Below are 15,541 nucleotides of genomic sequence, written 5' to 3'. Positions count from 1 at the left end.
GTTTCGGGTTGATTCGTGAACAACTGTATATTTTATCCGAATTGCTTTGACGATCGATGTTTATTTACTTCACGTTTACTGGCGAACTTTTAATATGAACGTGAACGCGAACAAAAACATTCTGTTCACCACATTTTTTTGAGTTCTTCAATGTGGTTCATCGTGGAATGGTCGTACTATTCCACCACCTATCCAAGTTTACGTTCTCGGAAACTCTAAACCAGCCTTTACCCGCTCACACATCTAATTTTACGTCCATATAAAGTGAAACGAAAACATGATTTCTGGTGCAAAAAGTAGTTACACCATTAACGGACGGTTCAGTAATAGAAGTGCTGCTTTCACCATACAACTCGGATTCTTTGATATGAAATATTCTTTACCCCATATCCAACATTTTGTATTCTTCGCTATTTTCGCTAATGACTCCATTTGTGAAATCGTCCTAAAAATGCAGTTTTCAAAAACTTGTATTTTTGATTCGAATGAAAGTTTGTATTCCGCTTGGGTTGGAGGAAATATCAGTTTTCCACAGCAATTGAGAATTTTTTGACTCAAATATAACTTGAGTAACCAAACTAACTATGTAACTATGAGTCGTACCAAAAAAGTGTCTTAGAAAGAGTTATAGAGTGTTGATGTTTAAACATGAAAAAATGTACACTCAGAAGAAAAAATTAGTACTCTTTTGTTTATTTACAAACAAAAACATTAATTTGCAATTATATATATTCACATGAAATAGAAGTCATGTAAAAAATTTAAAAAATATGTCCAAGATGGTTAAACAATGATTGACGTACTTTGTAGAACATCGAATTTTTATGAATCTTCTAATTTGAATTTTATGTTAACAATTATTTTTAGCCACAAATTATGAATACTGATGTGCTTTTAAACAAAGTTTATTATCAATCTTCTTCTAAATGCTTCAGATTGTCCGATTTGAGTCAAATATGCACCGTATAATTCGTTGCCCTTCTAAAAGTAGCTTCATTACGCCTCTTTCATGGAAGACTTGATCTTTATCAACGATAAATTCTAGTAATCGATTTTCTCTTGATCCCAATTTCTTATTTTTCTCAGGAAGTTTTGCAATGAGAGAAAAAGGTGATAACCGCTTGGTACCAGATCCGAACTATATGGTGAATGCATTTAAATTTCCCAATAATCTTGTATTGATTGTATTATATTCGTTTCTTATAGTTCGGGACCAAGGGCGCTATTTTTTGATTTTTGTTGTTCAAAGCTGAGATTTTTTTTACATTACATATCCAAAAATCAAAGAGGTGTTTTTTTCGTTTTTGAGTTATAATTTTTCAAAGTTGACTTCACTTTTTGATGACTTTTTTCAAAACTTCATAAATTCTGAACTACTGGACCAGTTCAGATATTCGACATATCAAATTAAATTCAATGAGCTTCTGTGAAAAAAAATTATACTTGTCAAAAAATTGGATCTAATCTAAATTGGAACGAAAACTAAAAAATCATAACAGAAACACGAAAAAGATGATTATGGACGTATTATGTAGAAAAAAAACTCAACTTTCAAGAAAAAATGCAACAAAACAAAAGAAATATGTTTAACATAAAATAAAATACCGGAATCGACAAAAAGTTTACTGATGTTGTTCTTCTTCTTAAATGGCACTATCGTTCCTAGAGGAACTTCGCCGTCTCAACGTAATATTACTTGCGTTTTTATTAGTAGGGTAAATGATCTTGGTTTGTCCAGTCGAAAATATGATCATGGTTCGCCCACTTTTTTGAATGCTCTAATTCGGCGCTCCTGTGTCAAATAAGGCCTTCGAATGTTTCGAAACATATAAATGAAATTGCCTTTTACATGATTTATAGTAGTTTGATAGTATATTTTTACGGAATCACATGTTTTAAAGCATTATAAAATACACCTTCTATTTGTGTCAATGCGCCCCTCATTCGAGCTAACTTTTAATCGACCACCAGATGATTATTTGACACGTATTCAGACCTTTTCTGGATTACAACACTTATAAATATGGTACACATCATGCTTGCTCACCATTTGTATCGGATTTACATAGCTAAACCATTAAATTAACGCATTTTGATGAACTCAATTCTGATCATGAGTTGTCCAATTCAATAATGTTGTTTTGTCCACATGATTTCTATGGCAACCGCTTGGCGCGCTGCAGTTTGTTTATGTTTGTTTATGGTGTGTTTCGCGCATTGCAGAAGTATGGTTTTTCTGTGTTGATTGTGTTGAGGTGAACAATTCTAAAATGCCCAAGAAAAGGCAATGTTCTGAACAAAGCCTAAATTATGAATGAATCAATATGATGACAGTAAACTCAAGCAATGATAAATGCAACATCTAATTGTGAATTCGAATGTTTTCATTCAAAAATGGAGATTTCTAAAACCGGACAAACCATGATCATTTTTTTGGGCAAACCATGATCAGAGGTGGTCAAACCATGATCATAATTCTTCTTTAAGGAAAATCGTTAAAAAAAACATAAAAATTTGAATAATTTCAACACCTTATGGTAGTATTAGCAACTAGAGACTTGGGGCTTTTCAACAAACCCAAACTCGTATCAATTATGTGTGATTTTCATGAAGAAAAATCGATTTGCATTTACTAGTTGCGTAAAAACACCCCAAATTGGACAAACCAAGATCGTTTACCCTACTTAGTTCACATTTCTATGCCAAATAAAGTGCTACACATACAATGTCCCGTCACCGTGAAGTCAACGTAAAGGAATGAAATGTCAAATAGTCTTCCATGTAAATCGTATGGTAGCATTCATACACAATCACCGGCAACTTTGACGTCGGCAAAATAAGTCCAAGAGAATAGTTAACGGAATAGTTGTATGGCGCACTTAACCCTTTCTCTACGGCAGTGCCCTCCTCCGGAATGCTACCGCTGAACGGAGCACTCGCGATGGTGTGATCGATGTGCAGTATCACCCCGATGTCGTCTAAAGACGACGCTCGTACACACAGCTCATCGCGCGGATGTCGTCTATAGACGACGCTCGTAGAGAAAGGGTTAACACGCCTTGAATGCATTATCAGTGGCGAGCTCTAGAATACGCGTAACCACAGTGCAATTCGGAGGAAATTTCTTTGACAAAAAATTCCCCCAACCAGAACGGGAATCGAACCCGAATCCCCGGCATGTTGGGTGTGACGCTAACTACTCGGCCACAAAGAGCACAATTACTGATATTTAAGAATCACATTAGATACATTACAATTAAGACATGCTTTTCTAAACTAATAAAAACTCACTCATAAATGCACTATGATTCGTCGCACCTTTCATCAGAACTCCTTGATAATGATAAACAATACAAAAGATTCGAACCATTGTTGAATTCATCATAACAGTTCGGCTGAATAGTTTATAAGGTAACATAGTAAAACTATTTTTTTAATTTGAAAAATTAAATTTTATTATTCAACATAATTGCCTTTGAGGGCGATACAGTGATTATAGCGATCTTGCAACTTTTCGATACCATTTTTGTAGTACTCTTTCGGGTTTTCCTCAAAGTATGCCTCAGTTTCGTCAATCACTTCATCATCGGTCTTAAATTTCCTGCCAGTGAGCATTCTCTTCAGGTCTGTGCACAGAAAATAGTCGCTGGGGCCAGATCTGGAGAATACGGTGGATGCGGAAGCAATTCGAAGCCCAATTCATGCAATTTTGCCATCGTTTTCATTGATTTGTGATTTTTCAATTTTTTTCACAATAACAAAAGTTGGTTCACTCTCACGAATCAAACGACCGATTGCTGTCAAATTTTGACACGTATCCATTGAAAGATGGTGCTTTGTGATGGTCAAGTAGATTTTTGCAAGAGGCGCCATCTAGACGTCAACCTTATGAACTTTTTAGCCGAACTGTTATATTGATGACCAGTGTTGTCACACGTACAGATTTATCTGGAAAGGTACAGATTTTTTCGTCATTTGTGGTACAGATTCTGTACGGTACAGAGTGCAGATTTTCGTCGGAAAGTACAGATTGGACAGATTGTTTCCGCGTACGTGATTTAGCGTGTGAAATATCTTACATTCGAACAAAACAACATTAAGGAACATGACAACTTTTACGCCGCAGTATCGCTTGGAGCGATTTTTTTTTTAAATTTTAATTCATGGTAGTACGCAAGCTAGATTTAAAAAAACATGTGTAAGCATTATAAAACACACGAAGGACTTGCAAATGTTAATATAGTATTGGTAGTAAATAAATGAGTATTCCACATGCTAAATTTCTACAACGAATATTTTTGATGGTGCAGATTTTTGGACAAAAAAGTACAGATGAGAAAGATTTTTTACCCCTCTGGTACAGATTAAAATGCGGCAACACTGTTGATGACCATTGTGACCAAGTGACGTATTCAATTCACTGTGTAGTTTCAACCAATTAAAATTATTTTTAGCATAATATTGTTCCTCAGAGTAAGAATTGGAATTACTTCTATTTTTTTTTTTGCTTTTAGGCTATTGAGTAACAAAACAGTCTGTTCAAATGTATGCAAGAAAACTTATACCCAGAAAATTTGGAAAATCGATTTTTTTTCGAATCCGAATGACTTAGAAATAAAACGTCGAAATCTGGTGTTATCTCGGAATAAAATATGGCCGAAAACCTTTTGGGATTTAGCCTGAGTGGCCAAAAAACTTTGAGTACTTTGAGGCATAATAAACAAAATGTACATGGTCGGTTCTTTAAATTCGATAATTATTTTTTTCCATACCTTCATTGCCATTCAGGCTGATTCGATTTTAATGCACATAACCATGATTTGAATCATCGTAAACCTAAAATATGTACTCCAACAAATTTAAATTGTAATGCTATCGTTGTGCACCCATAGAAACACCTCGGAGAATGTTCTTTATAAAATTACCTTACCCAAACAAGCATTTGTTTTCTAGCTCAAAAAAAAACACAACAAATAAATGCTCAGCAAGCTTTCACTTTAAAAGCTACTCACGACCTAAAACGATTACTCGGCTCCTTTCCAGTCACCCTCATTAAGGATTTATGTACAAGCCAACAAAAGGGGCAACCCTTTTTCACACCTTGACCAGACATAATATTTCCCCACAGCGGGAGTAGCTAGGCGTTTGAAAAATGGATCTCGTAACTTTAAAGTACCTCCACTTAGAAAACATCACTTCAGTGAATAACTTCCGACTTTATTTTGTGCTTTTGCTCTCTACATTTTTTTTTTGCTTCTTCCACCCGGGATCAGTTCATCCGCTGATACAAGTGCCGAACCAGCTTGTAGGCGCCCCACTGGGAACCGATGTGACACTCATCTGCAACGTCGAAGCATCGCCCAAGGCAATCAACTACTGGCAGCGAGAGAATGGTAAGTACTTGACTGCATTACAGAGGGGCGGGAAAAATACGAGCAGCATATGGAAAACGACGAGATGAATACAAAGTGACACAGTTGAGGTTAAATCAATAATTGCATTGTTGGCGAGATGGGATAAATCAAGAACCACGAATGGCACTTTTGAGAGGAAATTTTGTGCATTGGCATATTTATTTTAAGAAATTCCATACGGTATCAAAGAAACATCTATGAATTGGCTCGGGGATTGAATGGGGATGATTGAGACTGCGGATGATTATGTTTAAAAAATAAAGGTTGTAACTTAGAATCTTTTTAAACGGTTTTATTTAACTTGCCCTGTAATTTGTATGTTTGTAACATGTTTGTCTGTAGCGCTTTTCCACATTGTAAGTATTCGCTAGCTCAAAGGTAGACTTAACCTCAGGTTCGGCTTCTCTACCAAGTACGAAGTGGACTCACGATGCGAAACGGAATTAAAGTAGAACCACTATTAAAGGATTCGTTATATAATAAGAACAGAAGGTATGTATGATAATGTATTTCTTCACTTCTTTTCAGGCTAGGGGTTTAGTACCGATGCGGCCGGACAGGAACTGTAGAGCAGGTAAGTCGGCGAATTGTAGGAGAGAGAGAGGTCAGTTGTGGTTACGTATTACTCACGCAAGGTGCCCGCTGACGGTAGTCGACCTCATTGGTTCCAGTACGGTTCTCACCGTACTGTTACCTCAAAGACTTTGGATCGACTCACCCGAAAGCGTGTGGAGCAACGATGACGTTGGGGGCTCGCTGACCACTGGCACTCGATCTGAGGTACCTCCACCGTCGGAACTTCACTGCGAAGAGGGTTTTTTTTTTTATCTGTATTATAGTAATTTTCAACTCATTTGGCTGGTTCGTCACTTTTTACTTCCATTTTTGGAAGAATGTCGGGAGTGAGAATTGAACTGCGAAGAGGGTGGATGTCACTCGGCGCGTACGATTCCCGGGAGTTGCGACTTTCCAGCCCCTATTTTCTCTCGCACTCTTCAACTTTCAAAAGTAACTTTCACTTTAAGTATTTTCCGAATCACCAAACGATTCCTTCGACGTCCTCGCCTTCCTTCACAGCTCAAAAATCCTTCTTCCTCCTGTTTCCTTCTCTCTCTCTCTCTCTCTCTCTCTCTCTCTCTCTCTCTCTCTCTCTCTCTCTCTCTCTCTCTCTCTCTCTCTCTTTTTTTTTTTATAGAGGTGAGGAACGCTCTTCCAGCCTTATCTGGGAAGGGATAACCCAGACGTCGAGTGGGGATCGCACCCACAAAAACCAAGCCCTCTACTCGTAGCCTCATTCCCCCCGGGACCACATCTAGGCGACTACTTCAGGGGGCGGCTGTGCTCATGCACTTCACGAGTTTTCAACGCAAACTAACGTTGATCCTTCCCTTTTTCTCTATATTCTCATTCACCATTCGTTGCTCTCCACTGCGCTTATGACCATTTTGCAGGCATCCATTTACCCGTCGAGACGTGCACCGTTTAGGAAGCGCCCTCCAACTTAACGCGCGCCCCGTCACAGTCACCCTCGCAGGATTTCTCTTCCCAACGGATCGCGGATTAGGTAGTGCCCTCCAACATGACGCGCACTCCGTCACAGCTACTCTCGTGGGGTATGTACCAGTTTGTCGATGGCTTCCTCCATGATGCTCGCTCCTTCGAAATGTTCGCAGTGTTCCTCCATCCAGGCCACGATAAGGCGTTGACAGGCAGGCATTTTTCTGTTCTTCGAGACAGTATCCGTTTACCTGTCGAGACGTGCACCGATTAGGAAGCGCCCTCCAACTTGACGCGCGCCCCGTCACAGCCACCCTCGCAGGATTTCTCTTCCCAACGGAGCGCCGATTAGGTAGTGCCCTCCAACATAACGCGCACTCCGTCACAGCAACTCTCGTGAGGTACATACCGATTTGGTGACGCTTTCCTAGGCGCTCGCTTCGTCGAAGTCCTCGCAGTATTCTTCTTTACAATCCACCATGAGGCATTGCCAGCAATTTGTCAATCCTTCTTGCCAGATTCCGCTTACCCGTCGAGACGTGTACCGATTAGGAATTGCCCTCCAACTTGACGTGCAACCCGTCACAGCCACCCTCGCGGCATTTCTCACCTGTTAAGACGTGAACCGATTAGGAAGCGCCCTCCAACGTAACGCGCGCCCCGTCACAGTCACCCTCGCAGGATTTCTCTTCCAAGCGGAGCGCCGATTAGGTAATGCCCTCCAACATAACGCGCACTCCGTCACGGCCGCTCTCGTGGGGTACTCCGGTGCTTCAGATCTCACTGTGGTTCATCTTTTATAGTCAGGCGTTATCCGCACGCTGGTCGGTCCTCCACTTCCGCTGTAGCTCGGACATGATGTGGACGATTTCACTGTTCACTGCGTTGCAGGTGCCCTCGTCACGACACATTTCCTCTACCCAGCATGAAGGGTAGGCAGCCCCTCGCGCCTTGTGGTGGATCTTGGACATACAAATACGACGTGTTCCGGTGTTTCCTCCACATCTCCACACTCCGGACAAAGAGGCGATCTTGCATGTCCAAACCGGTGCAGATACTGCCTGAAGTAGCCATGCCCAGACAAAAACTGCGTTAGGTGAAAATTCTCCATGTTTCCTGTTTACCCAGCCCATTAGTGTCGGTATGAGCCTGTGCGTCCATCTGCCGTTTTGAGCCGCACTCCACTCTTGCTGCCACCTAGCCATCGACTCTGCCTCATTAGCTTCCGGATTCCTCTGGTTCCCCTCCTCATATAGCACTCGCTGTCTTCCGCCAAGATGATGTTGATAGGGACCAACCTGGCTATGACGCAGACCGCTTCTGTTGATATGGTTCTGTACGCACTCGCGACTCGCATCGCCATGAGCCGGTACGTACTATTCAGCCTCCTCGTGTTCCGCTGAGTTTCTAACGCCGCGATCCAGGCTGGACCCCCGTATCGTAATGTCGATGAGGAGACACTAGCCAAAAGGTGCCCCTTGCTGCTGTTTGGGCCAAAGTTGTTGGGCATGATTCATGTCAGTGCATTGATTGTCTTCGTTGCTTTTTTACAAGCGTAGTCGACGTGACTGTTGAAGTTCAGTCGATCATCGATCTGCACCCCCAGCTATTTTAAATCTCGCTTCGAAGTTATCAAGTGCTCTCCGATGATGATTTCTGCACGTTGCACCGCCCTGCGGTTGCTGACAATCAACATTTCCGTCTTGTGGTGGGCTATCTGCAGTTTCACACTTTGCATCCACCTTCCGATCATGTCTATCGATTCGGTCGCGAGCATTTCGACCCGTTCCAAGGATTCTCCGGTCACGAGAATAACAATGTCATCCGCGAAGCCAATGATCTCCACACCTCTGGGCAGATTCAGTTTTAGTACGCCATCGTACATGCTGTTCCAGAGCGATGGACCCAGGATAGAGCCCTGCGGAACTCCAGTCGTAGTTTTAATCTGCGCCTGGCCCGTGTTTGTCTCGTACACCAGCACACGGTTCTCGAAGTAGCTTCTCAGTATTCTACACAGGTATTCAGGGACTCTCATCGTGTGGAGCGCAGTCGCGATGGCCTCCCAGCTGGCACTATTGAACGCGTTCTTAATGCCGATCGTTATCACTGCGCAGTATCGATTTCCTCTGAGCTTCTGTTTGTATACTGTTTGCTCTTTCGACCACTATGCGAATGGCATCTACCGTGGATCTCCCTTTTCGAAATCCGAATTGACTATCGGACAGTCCACGAACTCCCTCCGTGCATTCCGTCAGCCTATTGAGGATGATTCTCTCCAAAAGTTTCCCCAGAGTGTCCAACAGGCATATGGGTCTATATGATGCTGAATCACCCGGCGTCTTTCCTGGATTGGGCAGTAGTACTAGCTTTTGTACCTTCCATCGATCCGGAAAGTAGCATTCGTCTAGACACTTCTGCATTGCTGTCCTGAACATATCAGGGAATGCTAGGACTGCCGCTTTTAAAGCTACGTTGGGGATTCCATCTGGGCCAGGCGCTTTCTTCGTTTTGAGGCGTTTCATAGCTGCAACTAGCTCGTCGTTCGTCACCTCTCTGCGTTCGATGCTATCCTCATCCTCTCCATATGGGTGGCCAGGTCGTTGGGTCGTGCTGCGGAAATAACCCTTCCACGATAGTTTTTAATTTTTCGGGACACATTTCGGAAGGTGTCGTAGGGCCCCTGAGCTCTCTCTCTCTCTCTCTCTCTCTCTCTCTCTCTCTCTTTCTCTCTCTCTCCTTTTCCTTTCCGCTATTTGCATTTGGGACCAGGAAATCTTCCAACCGGCTCATTGTAGTTATTGTTTATTTTCACAGTTGATTTCAGGTGTTTTTTGACAGCAGACGTTGCCTCACAGGTAAGTATTCTTTGGGAATGGGATGAGTATTAGTGGGTTATTTATCATACTTCTGGATTCCAATCTTATTAACGAATATATGGTTCTTTCTTGTTTCGGGTTTTTTTTATCTCATTAAAACCGTTACAACATTAATATAAATTTGACCATCTTCCTATTGACCGATTGATCTGCAATTTGGAACACACTTTTATCTTTACAGTCACTATAAAACTGCGTATTTCATGATCTTGAAAATCCAAGATGGCGGCCGTTACAAAATGGCGGATCACATATTTTGTCAAAACTTCATCAATATAGTTTTTTTTCAAAATCCCATCAATATGGGTATCAAATGAAAGGGCTTGATTAGTAGAACACATTTATTGATGAAAAATGCAAATCCAAAATGGCCGCCACCACAAAATGGCGCCACATATATATTTTTTTCAAAATCCCATCAATATGTATATCAAATGAAAGCGCTTGGATAGCAGAACACAGCTATTTATGAAAAATGCAAATCCAAAATGGCACCACATATATTTTTTTCTTAAAATCATTTCAATATGGGTATCACATGAAAGGGCTTGACTGGTAGAATACAGTTATTTGTGAAAATTTCAAATCCCAAATAACGGCCGCTACAAAATGGCGAATTACATATTTTCCTAGAACCCCATCAATATGGGTATCAAATAAAAGGGCTTGATTAGTGGATCTCATTTATTTATAAAAAAATGGAAATCCAAAATGGCTGCTACCACAAAATGGCTCAATTTATATATTTCTTTTAAACCTCATCAATATGGGTATCAAATGAAAGGGATTGATTAGTAGAACATTTATATTTATAAAAAATTCAAATCCAAAATGACCACCACTACAAAACGGTGAATATTTTTTTCTTCAATGCCCCATCAATATGGGTATCAAATGAAAGTACTATTAGAACGTAGTAGATCATGAAAAATCCAAATCCAAGATGGCCACAGTCCCCAGTAAACCAATTACTTCAATTAAATGGTGTCATTCAGCTTGACCTGTTTGTATGTATATTTGAATGTCTGTAGGGAAGGTATCATGTATTTTTGCAAATTGTGTATTAAATGAAATGATTCGACTAATAGAATACAGTAGATCATAAAAATAATCTGAGAAAATTAGGTAAGAAATAAAAAAATCAAAAGAAGTTGAATAATTTTATTAGAGAAATATAATAGAAGAGAAATAAAATAAGTAAAAAAAACTTTTTAAGTTAAACGATTTCTTTGTGATTAAACATAATGATAATACAGATAATGTAATAAAAGCTAGAAAATAATTAGGCAAGTAGCAGTTAGCAGTTATCATACCCCTTCCTTCATTAATCAAGGACATTGATGAGACTATTTAAAATAAAATCGTGGTGCACATTGGATTGCCATTATCCGCATTTAATGGTTTCATCTTCTTCTTCTTCAATGGCTCTAACATTCCTAGAGGAACTTCGCCGTCTCAACGTAGTATTACTTGCGTCATTTTTATTAGTACTTAGTTGAGATTTCTATGCCAAATAACACGCCTTGAATGCATTCTGAGAGGCAAGCTCTAGAATACGCGTGACCACAGTGCAAGTCGGAGGAAATTTCATTGACGAAAAATTCCCCCGACCAGAACGGGATTCGAACCCGAACAGCCGGCATGTTAGTTATGACGCTAACCACTCGGCCACGGGAGCACCCAAATCATATGCACCGCGATTTTATTTTAGTCTCATCAATGTCCTTGATTAATGAAGGAAGGGGTATGATAATTGCTAACTGCTGCTTGCCCAATTTTTTTCTAGCTTTTAGCACATTATCTGTATTATTATTATGCTTAATCACAAAGAAACTTAAAAAGTTTTTTTTACTTATTTTATAATTTCTCGGGAATCGAATATAATACCTATATCAGACCAGACTGTTCCAGGCTTTACTAGTCCACTTCGAATCCGGAAACATTATTAATTCTATAGCAGCGCCCCTAGTGATGCATTTCGTTATATAAATCACTTATTCGTGAAAAGAAAAAATCGGTAATATCCAAATATTCAGGTTACTTTAGTTACTTTCCATTGCAAGACATGTTGATGAATTTGAATCACACATCTTACATAAAACACGACAATGTCGTTTTTCAACGTACAAAGGAAGCTGTTTAAATGTACAGATCCGAAAACAATTTATGGCTTTTCATCTTTTCACACTTTCGACATTGCAACATTACCCCATGAAGAGGAAGGAGTAAAATGGAATAATAATTAATACGCTATTGAAAGTTCATTTCCGGCCTCAGTACTGACCCCCAGATGTCATCATGTGGTAAATGGTGAAAATAAAGAATTCATATGTGGCAAAAAATGGACTGTCGTTTTTACGCGGGTCTTTACTCATCCATTTGATTTCAGCCCACACAAAAGTGGACATACAACGGACAGCTTTATTGCTGTCATGGAGCGAAGACTCCCCACTGGGAATCACCCAGAAGCAACAGAAAAGTAATGGGCGTGGAATGAAAAAAAACAAATTTTCATTGTTCAACTTATCGATTCCCTGGTTCCAATTATAATTATTTATTCGGCATTGTGAATGAAAATTTGTTTAACAGTTTGTTAATCATAATGCGTTCATCGAGTTCGTATTGTGCCACCGAAATGGGATGTGAAAGTACAATTCGCATTGTTCGGTATCTCCAGACAAGTTTTCAATGATTTCATATTTATTTGTTTAAAAAAAAAGACAGCAGAGTTTCGAGGAATTCAAATGATTCCCCTAGCTTTAAATCAAAATTAATTGAGAAGTTAGTGTTGGAAATGTTAATATACACGGGAATCAAACAATAGGTCATTATTGGCATTATATTTCCAGCAGGAGATATTATTATTAGACCCCCATTTTATGATGTATTCGCTGAAATTAATTCCGCTTTCGACTTGTATGGGCAGTTGGCATCGCTACAATTGTCCGAACTACCAGGAAATTGATTCTACACTTTTTACACGAAACATTCAATTTTTCCACTGAGGGTACTAGCAAGCGGAAAAAATCTGCTTCCGATAGCATATCCTATTATCATGCAGAAAGAGCTAAACGAATCGATTTTGACCCACTGATTTCCAACCTCCCTCTTTTTTTTCATGTGCCGTTGACAGGCGAGATGATAATCTCCAACGACCGCTACTCGATGAACGAAAACGAAAGCTCAATGTACGCGGTGCAGATGACGCTCGTGATCCGGAAACTGCACAAAGCCGATATGGGTGGATACAAGTGCATATCGAAAAACAGCATCGGTGATGCCGAGGGAACGATACGGTTGTATGGTGAGTATGAATGTGCGTCCGGTTGTCTGTTACTCGAGAGCGCTCCCCATTGGAAAAGCCAAAGCGAAACCGAAAAGATACTACGGAAACACGGTGGTTATACGGTGATCAGTGTTGCCATACGATAGCGATTATTTTTAATACAAATGGTCTCGAGATGCCTACGATAAGTTCGGAAATCAAGGGAAATCTCAAATATATACTAAACCATTGCCAATCAAAATCATTTTCAGTTTTGAACATATAATCCTCCATCGCTTTCCAGATTGCTTCAATGAAGATGAATATCGCTAAAGAACCTATAGTGCAATTCCACACCGAGCTAGCCGACGGCCGCTCTAACTCTTTTCGTTTTTTTTAAACTACATACAGTGGAGGCTATACACATGAAACTAAAACGCTACAGCCAACTGTCTGACAAGAGGGTCGACAAAATTATTGGAAGATCGATTACATTTTTCGGAGAAATTAACAATTTGATTACACTGAAAAAGATCTAGAAAGAACAGAGTAGACTTGGTTGAGATGCATGGTAAAGAAGACACCTCTTGAATGAAGTACTCGTCGTATAAAGACGCGAAACGCATCTGAAGAGCTTGTGGAACTCTAGTTTCGAAACTATCAATCACCAATGAATTAATTGTCTTGTTACGGAGAAAAAATCTGTACGATAGGAGAATGGCAAAATTTCGAGACTCATTGTATGTTCCGTGAAGCAACTACGACACAACAAATTAACAGTTCGGCTGAAAAGTTTATAAGGTAACACAGTAAAACTATTTTCTTTTGCAAAATTCAATTTAATTATTCAGCATAATTGCCTTCGAGGGCGATACAGCGATTATCGCGATCTTGCATCTCGATACCATTATTATAGTACTCTGCAAAATAGGACTCAGTGTCGGTAATCACTTCATCATCGGTCTTAAATTTCATACCAGCGAGCATTCTCTTCAGGTCTGCGAACAGAAAATAGTCGCTGGGCCAGATCTGGAGAATACGATGGATGCGGAAGCAATTCGAAGCCCAATTCATGCAATTTTGCCATCGTTTTCATTGATTTCTGTTTTTTCCATTTTTTTCACAATAACCAAAGTTGCTTCACTGTCAATGCTTTAACTCACGAACCAATCGACCGATTGCTGTCAAATTTTGACACGTATCCATTGAAAGATGGTGCTTTGTGATAGTCAAGTAGATTTTTGCAAGAGGCGCCATCTAGACGTCAACCTTATGAACTTTTCAGTCGAACTGTTATGAAGCATCCCTGAGGGAACTTTCTTTGGTTCGATGTGAGCAAATGCAGTCCGGATGTTTGGAGAAAGCAGCGCAAAAAAATTGAAACCCTTTGCGAAAACCAAACTGCGAATTGCCGCAAATTGTTCGTTTCAACCCAGTGGTATAATCGATGTAGATTCATTTCGTCAACTAGCAACGTGGCGAAGACAATAGGTGTGAAGATTGATTGTTGTTGATGGGCCACTGGGGAAACCCTCTGCAGGATTTTCGCGAAAGTTCACTTGGAACGTTATTTTAAAGAGCGCTTCAATTTATGCCTACTATTTTTGATTATTTCCCAGACGAAGAGCTTGTAAGTGGTTCTCCGCAAAACGGACACTTAGGTTTTTCATCTTTTCAAGAAAGACGGAACGTTTAAAAATGGCTTGGAACGAGTCTGCCGGCGTAAATTTTGTTTCCCCTTCCAATGACACTGTTCACAGCTGGGGACAGTCCATGATGTTGACAATCATCAAGGGCAGCTTATTAAACTTACCAACTTCATTACTCGTAATTTATTCGCAAGCCCTACCTGTTTCGCTTATCACACCCTCAATTTCAGTTACGTGGGAGGAAATGTAAACGCGGTACTCCAACATGAAATACTCGTCGATAACAGCATGGTTTGCGTGTTTCCGATCAGCCACGACAAAACGCAATTTGTTGACCTTGGAAATTTAATTCACGAAGGTAAACCTTGCCAGATCTTTCATGATCTGTATGACTTTGATTGATTTCCATTTTGTTTAGGCCGAAATAAAACAACTCACGAGCCAGTTCCAGGTGCATCTTCTGGATATATCTTCACACGTAGAGCGGATACAATAGGGTGAAGATGAGGACGAGAGTTAAGTGGGAGCGGAGAAGAGGAAGGCACGATCGAAAACAGGTTGGGAGCGTTAGGTGGAGAAGAGAAGAGCTTTTCGAGATTTTGATATGGAATTTTTGCTATAACTTTTTCAATCGTTTTTTATTTGTTTTACACAATTCAAATTTATTAATCAATATGCACAGCAAACAACCCGTTACAAAATGATTCTTTTATCTAGCATTTGTATGCAAGGTATAATTTAAGCTAATGAGAATCTCTCAAGAGGTGATATAGGATAGTTTTAGATGAAAAAAACTGCTAAGCGTCCTGCAGTTTCACCTCCAAAAAAGCCTGGGCCGGA

General features: G+C 40.0%; 1 protein-coding gene across 2 annotated transcripts in view; it reads left to right on the top strand.

Moving 5' to 3' along the window:
* LOC129771206 (lachesin-like) overlaps window positions 1-15,541 on the top strand; it is a 156,279-nt gene that overhangs the window by 109,923 nt on the left and 30,815 nt on the right. For both annotated transcript variants that reach the window (XM_055774634.1, XM_055774626.1), the window contains exons 8-9: window positions 5,274-5,393; window positions 12,921-13,091. In XM_055774634.1, the coding sequence (XP_055630609.1) occupies window positions 5,274-5,393; window positions 12,921-13,091 (291 nt within the window). The remainder of the gene's footprint in view (window positions 1-5,273; window positions 5,394-12,920; window positions 13,092-15,541) is intronic.

Source organism: Toxorhynchites rutilus, chromosome 1 (genome assembly GCF_029784135.1).
Source record: "Toxorhynchites rutilus septentrionalis strain SRP chromosome 1, ASM2978413v1, whole genome shotgun sequence".
In the NCBI taxonomy this organism is placed as follows: Eukaryota; Metazoa; Arthropoda; class Insecta; order Diptera; family Culicidae; genus Toxorhynchites; species Toxorhynchites rutilus.
Note: the sequence above shows the minus strand (reverse complement) of the source record. Positions and strands in the feature narration are given on the sequence as shown.